This window comes from Strix aluco, chromosome 22, assembly GCF_031877795.1.
Source record: "Strix aluco isolate bStrAlu1 chromosome 22, bStrAlu1.hap1, whole genome shotgun sequence".
NCBI classification, from domain to species: domain Eukaryota; kingdom Metazoa; phylum Chordata; class Aves; order Strigiformes; family Strigidae; genus Strix; species Strix aluco.
The window spans coordinates 8,846,387-8,857,051 of NC_133952.1; the positions used below are offsets into that span (position 1 = coordinate 8,846,387).

Sequence of the window (10,665 nt, forward strand, 5' to 3'; positions counted from 1 at the left end):
CAGCTCATCCTGAGTGCCATCACACAGCACGTGCGGGACAGCCAGATGATCAGGCCCAGTCAGCGGGTTTAGGAAAGGCAGGTCCTGCCTGACAAACCTGATCTCCTCCTACGACAGGGCGACCTGCTTATTGGGTGAGGGAAAGGCTGTGGGTGTTGTCTGCCTTGACTTTAGCGAGGCCTTTGACACCGTTTCCCACAGCATTCTCCTGGCAAAACTGGCTGCTCGCGGCTTGGATGGGCACACGCTGTGCTGGGTAAAAAACTGGCTGGATGGCCGGGCCCAAAGAGTGGTGGTGAACGGAGGTAAATCCAGTTGGCGGCCGGTCACGAGTGGTGTCCCCCAGGGCTGGGTTTTGGGGCCACTCCTGTTTAACATCTTTACTGATGCTCTAGACGAGGGGATCGAGTGCACCCTCAGTCAGTTTGCAGATGACACCCAGTTGGGTGGGAGTGTTGATCTGCTCGAGGGTAGGGAGGCTCTGCAGAGAGACCTGGCCAGGCTGGAGCGATGGGCTGAGGCCAACTGGGGGAGCTTCAATAAGGCCAAATGCCGGGTGCTGCCCTTGGGCCACAACAACCCCCAGCAGCGCTACAGGCTTGGGGAGGAGTGGCTGGAGAGCTGCCAGTCAGAGAGGGACCTGGGGGGGATGGACAGCCGGCTGAACAGGAGCCAGCAGTGTGCCCAGGTGGCCAAGAAGGCCAGTGGCATCCTGGCTTGTATCAGCACTAGCGTGGCCAGCAGGGACAGGGAAGGGATCTCACCCCTGTGCTCGGCACTGGTGAGGCCGCCCCTCGATGAGTGGGTTGAGTTTTGGGCCCCTCACTCCAAAAAGGCCATTGAATGACTCGAGCGTGTCCAGAGAAGGGCAACGGAGCTGGTGCAGGGTCTGGAGCACAGGTCTGATGGGGAGCGGCTGAGGGAACTGGGGGGGTTTAGTCTGGAGAAGAGGAGGCTGAGGGGAGACCTCATGGCCCTCTACAGCTGTCGGAAAGGAGGGTGCAGAGATGGGGGATGAGTCTCTTGAGCCAAGTAACAAGCGATAGGACAAGAGGGAATGGCCTCAAGCTGCGCCAGGGCAGGGTCAGACTGGCTCTTAGGAAGGATTTCTTTGCAGAAGGGGTTGTTGGGCGTTGGAATGGGCTGCCCAGGGCAGGGGGGGAGTCCCCATCCCTGGAGGCACGTGCAGGGGGACTGGGCACACCAGAAAGCAAAGCGAGGTGTAGGGGCATCCTGAAATGGAGCCCGGGGACTTGGGGTGCCTTAAAGCGACAGCCAGGGCTCCAGGAATGCAGAGAGAGGCACACCAAGGGGTCCAGGGTGTCCCAAAAGTCAGGCTGAGAACCCAGGAAGCACAAAAAGGGACATGGGGGTGTCCAGCCACCGCCTCTTGTGCTTGCAGGGAGCCTTGCTGGCGAGAGCCTGCTCTGCCGAGCCCGTCTGTCTCCCACGCAGGCGAGCCTTGCAGGCAAGAGGAGGACAGGGGTCCACAGAGCGTGCAGGGAGGTGGGAGCCTTGGAGAGGTGGCCTTGGGCAACCCTGTGCCCCTGGAGACAGTGCGCCAGGGGCTGTTTCCCTTGGCAACGTGGCCTGTGTACACGCAGAGAGGTTCTGAGCACCCGGGACACTCCCAGCCCCCATTGAGCCCTTTATGATGTCAGCGCACGGCCCCCAGAACAAGGGGTTCTGTCCCAGGCCCTGCACACACAGTACCTGGTGGTGCTGCCAGTGCTGTGCCAGTGGGCTGGTGCTGGTGGCACTGGTGGAGCTGGTGCTGCGAGTGGAGCTGGTGCTGCTGGTGCAGGTGCTGGTGGAGCTGCCAGTGGAGCTGGTGCTGGTGGTGCCGGTGCTGCCATCGCTGCTGGTGGTGGCTCAGCCCGCAGGCAGCTGCCCGTGCCCTGCCACTCCTTGGGGTTGGCTCCTCTGTTGGCAGCCGGCACCCGGCAGTGCCCACTAAGTCCTGCCTGGCAGCGCTCCCCAGGGATGAGCGAGGGGAGGCGGTTCAGTGCCCATCCCCGCCGGGCCATGAGGAGGATCTGGCGGTGGCTGTGCGGGAGGGCCAGGAGCATGGGGGCAGGGGAGGGTCCCGAGTCCTGCAGGAGCAGCGGTGGCCATGAGCTCCAGCCGGAGGGCCGGGACGAGCTGCACCGTGCAGCCACCAGCGGCAACTTGGCCCCAGCGCGGCCGCTGGTGGAGGAGCGCGACACCGACTGCCGGGACAAGGCCGACAGGTAACGGGGCGCAGGCAGGCGGGCGCTGCCTGGGAAGCTCCGGGGCTCTTTTCCTCCCCTGGGGCTTAGCTTTGTGCCTGTGGGTGTTCGTCCTCGAGGGAGGTCACTACGGAAAGGGCGGGCAACAACAGGCCCTTCTCCTTGCCGTGAGCTGTGCCTACGACTGGCTCTGCTCTTTGTCTCTCCAGGCGCAGGCGCAGTGGCAGCGCGCGGCCTGTGGACCCCAGCAAGCGGGAGAAGAAGGGAGAAGCTGCTCCAGGCCAAGGCAAAGGGGTGTCAGCATCCAGCGCTCCCCGTGGGGCAGCAGCTGCTGCAGCGTGGCCGCGTGCACCCGCCCTGCGGAGAGCAGGTAGGACTCTGGTGTGGAGGAGGGATGGGGAGAAGGCCTGTCGCCTGCCCTTCTGGCGGCTTGCCGTGGAGACGGGCCGTTTGGAAAGGATGATGTGGTGTGGCTGATGATCCAGGAAAAAATGCACTGCCAGGCCTTGTCCCTGGAAAGCAGAATTCTCGAGACGCTCATTCCTTCGGGGCTCATTTCTGATCACTTTGAGCCATCCCGTCATCCCCCTGGCACACGGAAAAGGCGTGTGCGCTAGAGGAGACGAATTCCCCAGCAGGAAAAGAGATGTGTCTGGAATCTGCATTTTGACAAGTCCCCCTGGGTTTGGGGTGTGTGGCTGTGCTAGGATTGTCTCTGCAAGCATGATGATTGGGAAAGCACTGTAGGCATCAAGGAGCTGTGTTAGCTCACTCTGGTTTCAAAAACGTGTGTTTTTAATGTAGATGAGCCTGCCGCCTGCTTGGAGTCGGCCGTCCGTACGTCGCCATCAGATGAAGAAGGCGTCAAGGAGAGCAAGAGCTTTGGGCAGGAGGTATGCCAAACCAAAGATTTTCAATTCGAGTCCTCCTTTTAGGATTACGTTCCATGCCACTGCAAAGCAAGACTTTTCCAGGAATAATGTCTAAGGCAGAGTTATTGAAAACTCTTTGATAATCTGCTGTCAAGCTGCTGACAGTCCTCGCCTGGTTGTATGAAATGCTGCTGCTACCTCCTGGTTTGAGCTGATTTCCTAAGTGCTGTCCATTTGTGTTCTTCAACTTTGAACAGGCAGAAGATGCCGGAGCCCAAATACCGGCGGTGGGGTCAGATTCATCCCCTTCCCACCTGAGCCCTGGGACACATCAGCCATCTGAAAGGGTCGATGGGCAAGTGTTTCTGAGAGAATGTCACCAATGCCTTCGCGTGCAAGGAAAGCTCCATGAGGACATGGCTGAGATGCGAGAAGAAAACGAGAGCTTGTCTCAGCAGCTGAGCAAAGCCGAAAGAAAAGCTGATGGGCTGGAAAAGGAAGTGGAGCAACTGAAAAATGCCCTCTTGGAAAAGACATCGGCTTTAGAATGGACAGAAAGAGAATTACAAGAGAGCAAGAGGCAGACACTGGACTGGTATGGTGCATGCCTTCTTAAAGAGCAGAAGAGAGAAGATGCCATCAAGAAGGCAGAAGAGCTGGAGCAGCAACTGGCCCAGCTCCAAAGTGAAAACGTTTTGCTGCGTCAGCAGCTGGGAGACGCGCAGAACAACAGCTGCCTGGAACAAATGGTGAGTGGTGGTGCCTCTACGTGCGAGGCCGACAAGGTAGAAAAAGAGGTGAGGTGAGCGCTGACCAAGACTGACTTAAAGGAGAGCAGTTCCCAAGGCTGTCTGGCGCTTCTAAAAGTCAGCAGGTGTACGGTCCGTGCGCGGGAGTCCTTCGCTCGGCTTGGTTCTGTTTTGCGCTGGGTTTGTTGGAATCGCGGAAGGTTCTGACAAGCCTTGAGATGTTTATAGACACAGACGTACGTAGAAACGCTGAGGCCCGCGTTGGGTTTCGTTTGTGGAGCAGAACAACGGCGGGAAGGATGATACACAGAGCTGGCTCTAGGAAGCCTTGGCTCGGGTCGCTGGAGAAAGGGCTGCAGTCCAACGACAGCTCCCGCGTTGGCATCCCGTTAGATTTTAGCATTAACTTAAGGAACAAGCCAAACCCCACAAAGGCACAGTCTCGGCATCTTCCGAGGAGAACGTGCTGGGAGACAGAAATCTTCCCCAAGAGATGACATTTCTGGAGCTGTCTTCGCTCGCCAGGGGTGGCTGGAGACCATCAGCTGTGCAGATGCCCTCTTCTGCCCGTGGATGCGATGGCTTTGCTTTGCGATGCACTTAGAAAAGTGATCTCGGCCTGTGAACTAGTAACTGGAAGTAAAACTACGCACTTGGGCTTCTTTTAATTTGTACTCCTGTGCCGTTGTTTCCCTAGAGAAGAGAGGCACAGCTGCAAGGAGAGCTCGCTGATGCTGTCAGAAAGCAGCACACAGCAGAAACTGCACTGAAGGCTTTGACGAACCAGTACGGTCGCCTGAAGGCAGAGAACTCCCGCTTGCAGGAGGACCTGGACAAGGCTAAGGCCAAGGTATGCAAAGGCTGTCAACATGTTCATGTCTTTGAAGTGTTCTTTTCCTTCAGCAGACAATATCCTGGGAACAAATCCAGGAGAGATTTGTCTGCGGACGTCACGAGCGTCAGACTAGAGGGTGCTTTTAGCTCCTTTCTGCTGCCCTCTCGCCTTGCCAAGCTGATGCGGCTCTTCAGGGGGCTTGTTTCGAGGCTGAGGGGCAAAGCAGTGGCTTGGGGGCAGCATGTGGGTGGGGAAGAACAAAGCAGCTGTGCTCTTCCGAGTCTCGCTTCTGTTCCCACACCGTCCAAACGTTGTGGCCGTGAGATGAAACCACAAGCCACGTGCCCCCTGATGTCTCTGGCCTTGGTTGTTCTCCCTGCAAGGTTTTTCCTCTGTCGATCTCTGCACAAAGATGGTGTCTAGTTCTCTGGCAGTGGTGGTTGGGGGCAAGGAAAGTGACCTTGGTTTGCCGTTGTCTCATAAGCCAGGCTTCGCCCTCCCTCTAAGGAAGGCCTTGAAGCTCTTGTCCCTCCGCCCGCACTGTCCTCCCCAGCCATTAGCACAGGGGTGTGCGTGGGAGAAGGGACGGGGCACGACAGGAGCGTGGTGGAAGCCAAATGAAAGGCAGCGACCGCAGTGAAATGCCAAAGAGCATCTCCAGAGGCACGGACGTGCTATGATGCTGCAGGAGGAGTGGAGCGCCTTTGCCACGGAGCCTTTCTGGAAAGGAGGGACGGGTGGAAGCTGGAGCAGTCTTGTTGGCAAGGGCTTGAAAGGCGCACTTACTTTCAGGAATCCAAGCGCCTTTTCCCTGGGTTGAAATACAAACTCAGGGCACTGACAGCCATGATCTCGATGCATCCGTTGGATGGAGTTTCACCGAGATTTGAGACCCCTCTGCTCAAGGCAGATTGTTTTTCCCCACATACAGGCGTGCGAACTCTCCGCACAGCTGGAGCTGCAGTCCCAAAAATCTCTGCAGCTCGAAGCTCTAAATAAGGAGATGGGACAGACGGTGACAAGTCTGTCAGCTCGCTTGGCGACTCCTGGCGCGGGTCACACCACAACAGCGCCGGAAGAGAAGCAATATCTGAGTCTACTTTTGGAGGTCAGTTCATGTTCCATTTGTATCTGTGGTCGGCGTTGCGTCCATTTGTGGCTGCGGTCACGACTTTTAGGTGTTTTGTCTCGGGCACGTGGTTCTCTTTGTTAGTGCTGTGGGTTTGGCTTTCCCGTAGGGAAGCCGGGGAGCTGCAAAAGGCTGCGCCAGAGTCTGTGTGTCGTGTGTCGTGGCACCAGTGCGCGTGAAAAACACGCAGCCGTTTTGCTGCTCCTCGTGCAGACAGCGTTTAGGCTGTTTAAGAGCTTTTCTGTAAAAGCGGCGGAAAGAGCAGGTTTGTTGAGAGGGGTGGGCATTGTCTTTGTCTTCCTGTTTCTTGAAGTTGCATCTTCTCTTGTAGGTACAGGCAGCCGCTGAAGCCAGAGTAGAAGAGATCAACACCGCTGTCGCCTCTTGGAGAAACGACCTGGAGCAGATCATTAGAGCTCAGGCTCTCGAGCTGGAGAGAGCAAAGGACAAGCAGGAGTCGACCACCCTGCTCCTGGCCTGCGCACAGGCAGAATTAAAGAGCTCCGACAAGCGTTTCTGGGTGATGGAGGACATCGCAAGAGTTCTCAGAATCAAATTAAATAAGTAAGTCCCAACGTTTTCTTTTTTTCCCCACGTAGTACAATAGGACCCTTTTCATCGTGGCTTTCCCAACCCACGTCCCTTTCTTGGATCTGGTCAGCATGATGTGCGCACTTCTCCAGAGCCCGCCGTGGGCTCTCCCATGGCAGAGGCCTGGTTTTGTTTCTCTTGACGGACCCTGAAGTAACCAAGCTGACCAGGCCTGTCCGGAGGGTGTTCTAGTGAGTTTTCTTTTAACAGTTTTCTGTAGCCACCTCCCCTTCCTGCACGTACGGTGCAAAAGAGGAGCTCCCTTCCCCTTCTGCTGTTACCCTCCAGCTGAGGAGAGACACACGGGGAAAGGCAGAGGGGACAGAAGAGGAGCCTGTGAGGCAAAAATAATCTATTTGCTGTCCGTTATAACGGTGCACCTTCAGTGTGTGTTTACCGTGGGAGGAGGGAAAGAGCCCCGAGTCCTTACTACCTTCTGGGAAAGGTCTGACAAAGACCTAACACAGACTGCTTGGAAGCCCGAGCAGCAGCACGTGTGGGTGGCTCGGAAGTCTGTGTTCCTCAGCCCAACAGTGCAGTGTCACACCTGGGGAACCACTTGGTGCCACTATGAGCAACAGCCGTTCTTGCACGCTCCTGCATTTCTCACAGGGCTAATGAGAGGCTAGCAGAAGCCAGGAGGAGCAACGGCAGTCAGAAAGCGGAGTGTGAGCAAGACCAGGGGACCAGGGGACCGAGCGTAAACCCATCGGGCTCAGGTAAGCAGCTCCAGGTGTGATTCTTCAGTGCTCGGGTGGGTTAGGGATTACGGTTGGGTTTTGCTTGGGATACTGAAAGAGCGGAAGCCTTTTCCATGTAATTCCTGGTGACGTGGAACCAGGAGAGAGAAGTTGCTTGCTTATCCCGCCGAGCATAAAGCAGGTCTTGTTAGGTGGAAACCCAAAACAGGGAGCGGGCTCTCCAGAGAAGAATTTCATAACAATGGTTCCTCTGGAGTTTCTTTCGCGGGCTTTAGAAAGCTAGTTGCCTGATGGTCAGGCATGGAAAATCTTATTTCCTCCGTTGCGTGTGTCCCTTTCATTCTTTCTGGTTTCCTCTGTGGGCTTAAATCTCTCCAGACCTTCACAGCGTCCTGTCGCAGTTGATAGTTGTCCATTGACTTTGTGGGCTCGCTCTGCTCTAGAACTAACATTGGATCTTGCTTTCTCTCTCCCAGCCACCAGCGAACGTAAAACCAGATCTGGTGGGGATTGTCCCCAGACATCTGCTCTTCCGCCAAATGTAAGCGAAGCCTGGGATATCCCTTCTGGGGCAACTCCGCCCGACAGCGACATTTTGACGGAGAGTTATTAAAGTGGTGGAAAACGCTCATGAAAGTTGGTGACAATTCTTTGCCTACCCCGTTCTGGAGAGTGAAAGCAGCCATGGAGGCCTGTAGAAAAAAGGGTTCTGCCACAGGCGGCGCCCGGAACAGCCGCCTCTCCAGGAATGGCTTTGGCAGCTCCGTCGCCCGTGGAGCCCTTGCGGGTGAGCGGTGCGGAGGAGCCCTGGAGTGCAGCTCTGTCGACCTTGCTCCCGCCTCCGGTCAGTGGCCTTGTGCGAAGCTCTGCAGGCTCGGGTGAGCCTGACTGCCAAAGCTGCAGCGAGGAGGTGCCAGCTGCGACAGGGAGGGGACGGCTCAGGGCTGTCCCCACCGCCTGTGACAGGGCTCTGCTCCCCTCCCGCTAGTGCAGGTACCACTGGGGCAGGAGGCAAGGCGTGATGGGTGCCCCAGCTGCCAAGATATGCAATTGGAACCTGTGGAGAAATGACTAAATGGGGGAGCACGGAGATAGATACAAATACGTCCTCTTTAGAAATGACACCCAGGGACAGGATGTTTAATCCGTACCTCCTGCTCTCTAGGTCTACGGAGCTGCCGGCTGGAAGGGAGCAGATGTTAACCCCGACTAGGAGAGGCCCCGCACCACAAGGGCCGGGGGAATACACCGGTGTTCCCCGTGCACAGTCTCCCCTCCCTCGGGCAGAGGGAAAGGACCGCGGGCTCCCTGTGGCACCCGAGGGGCCGTCCGGCCCCACCTCAGGGTGTCCCATTCTCACAGGGTGTGTGTTTCAGGGCATCTCCGGAGCCCTGGATGTGCCTTTCTGGTGACCCACCCCTGCACCCTTCCAGAGACCCCTGACAAGCTCAGCCCTGAGGCGTGGCTTTCTGGAAGCAGGAGGGCAGGCCCAGCCCCAAGTCCCGAGGAAAAACTGAACAAGGCCACGGCTTTGACCTGGCTGCAAAGGAGTTAGAGGGAGCACTGAAAACGTACCAAACGTCCCTGGAGAAAAGCATTAGCCAGGATCCCTGTCTGATCCCATCTCGCAGCGGGTCTTCTGAGAACCTCCAGACCACTCTCCTTCCTCGGCACAGCAGGATGTTGATGTTCTTGAATAAAAGGGCCGAGTCCTTGCCTTGGGTCAAGGGCTGCACAGGGACTTTGATGGCCACTGAAAGGGAATGCAAGGGCTCAAACAAACGAATTTCTGACGGTTATGAAGAGTAAACTGTGATGGATGTATGAAAGCTTTGCTTGTGTTTTTCTGTATTTGTTTCTCAAGGACTCCTGACTCCTGAACTTTTTCCTGAGGTCCCTCTGTCTGTTTAGGATAGATTGAAAAGCTGGACTCCTTCGTGCACCTTTAGGGGCACCCTGGTCACCACGATGTGCTGTTGGGGACAGCCCGGACCGCTCAGTGGGGCACCCACAACCCCCTGGATGTGTCTTTCTGTGCACCCCAAGACATGCTGGGGGCTCTGGGGGGATCCTCAAATCACAGAACGGTTTGGAATGGACTTTTAAAGGTCACTTAATCCAACCCCTCTGCAATGAGCTGGGACATCTTCAACTCAATCAGGTTGCTCAGAGCCCCGTCCAGCCTGACCTTGACTGTTTCCAGGGACGGGGCATCCACGGCCTCTCCGGGCAACCTGTGCCAGTGGTTCACTACCCTCATCATAAAGAATTTCTTCCTTCTATCTAGTCTGAATCTACCCTCCTTTCGTTTAAAACCATTACCCCTTGTGCGATTGCTACAGGCCCTGCTAAAATGTTTGTCCCCATCTTTCCTACAAGCCCCCATAAGTATTGAAAGGCTGCAATAAGGTCTCCCCGGCGCCTCCTCCAGGTGCCCACAGCCCGTGTCAGAGCTGTCTCCACCCACCCACTGCCCTCTCCCCAGCGAGACCCAAAGAGTCACAGACAAGCAACACTGAACCTCACCTGAGCAGACACAAACATGGTGTCTTCCTTGACAGAGACACAAGATTAGGAGACTGGCAGGGTGAAAAAAGTCAAGTTGAAAATAAAAAACCCCTCAAAGATAACTTAAGTTTCAGGAGTCCTTGCTGAAAAGTCACACCAGTGGAGAATCTCCAGCTGCAGGGGACCATCTGCCTTGGGCAAAGCTTATTTGAAATTGTTTTGAGATGGGTTTTGTACAGAGGAGCCCGAGTGGAGAACAAGATGACAAATTCCAAGCAAGTATCTTTAACTGTGCCGTCAGCACAGCTGCAGAAGAGCAGGGCAGATTGGAAAAAAAATTTTGTTGTAATTGTGGTTGGAGCCAAGTAGGTTTTGAATAAACCTCATCTTACGTGTGCGCAGATCCCGTCACTCTCCTCAGAGATCCGCTGTTCCCTCCCGGGGCAGACCTGCTCTCTTCCCTTGGGGACCGCTCTTATCCCCACTGTGGCCCTCTGTGCCCGATCAGGTCCCCTCCAGCCCCCACCAGGCATGCTCAGACGCCCTCCAGGCCAATGCATTTTTTCTGAGCACCTCTCCCCTTCCGAGCACTGCCATCTCCTTGGTTCCCCCTCGTGCAAACTGCGATTCCGATTCATCCCCTGCCCTCCTGAGTAGGCACAGACCTTCCAATCCCACTCGTGCGGTCAGACCCCTCCTCTTCCCCACAGCTCACACTCTGAGCCTTTCTGCTTCCCTCTCTGCATGCACAGATCCCTGCTACACCCCTTTTCCGCATGAGCTGACTCCTTCCACCCCCTCCCAAGCATCCTCACAGAGCCTCCAGCACTGTCAGGGAGCACTCAAGACCCACCCTCTCTCCTTCTGCGCATGCTCAGCTCCCCTCCCTTCTCCTGCTCCTATTCCATTTCCCTCGTCCCCTCCATCTCCCTTCATCTGCCTCCTGGCCCCTCTGCCCACCATCCTCGCTCTCAGAGCCCCTCCTTTCCCTCCCCCAATCCTCCTTCTCCACACCTTCTCATCCCATCCCTCAGTGCTCAGACACCCCGCGCTCCCCTCCCCAGGCTTGC

The 10,665-nt window shown here is 56.5% G+C and overlaps 1 protein-coding gene across 2 annotated transcripts; it reads left to right on the forward strand.

The window, feature by feature from the left end:
* The first annotated feature begins 989 nt into the window (after positions 1-989).
* On the forward strand, positions 990-9,369 carry LOC141933630 (uncharacterized). Of its 2 annotated transcripts, none has more exons than XR_012626154.1 (9): positions 990-2,231; positions 2,420-2,580; positions 3,015-3,103; positions 3,340-3,831; positions 4,529-4,681; positions 5,598-5,774; positions 6,127-6,577; positions 6,999-7,105; positions 7,564-7,596. XR_012626154.1 is itself a non-coding variant. In XM_074848439.1 (9 exons), the coding sequence occupies exons 1-9, from the start codon at positions 1,984-1,986 to the stop codon at positions 7,698-7,700; spliced, it is 1,797 nt and encodes a 598-aa protein (XP_074704540.1). In that variant the 5' UTR covers positions 991-1,983; the 3' UTR covers positions 7,701-9,369. The 2 variants fall into 2 exon arrangements, 1 of the variants encoding a protein (XP_074704540.1); XM_074848439.1 differs by having other exon boundaries at positions 991-2,231; positions 6,127-6,359; positions 7,564-9,369.
* The last annotated feature ends 1,296 nt before the right edge of the window (positions 9,370-10,665 follow it).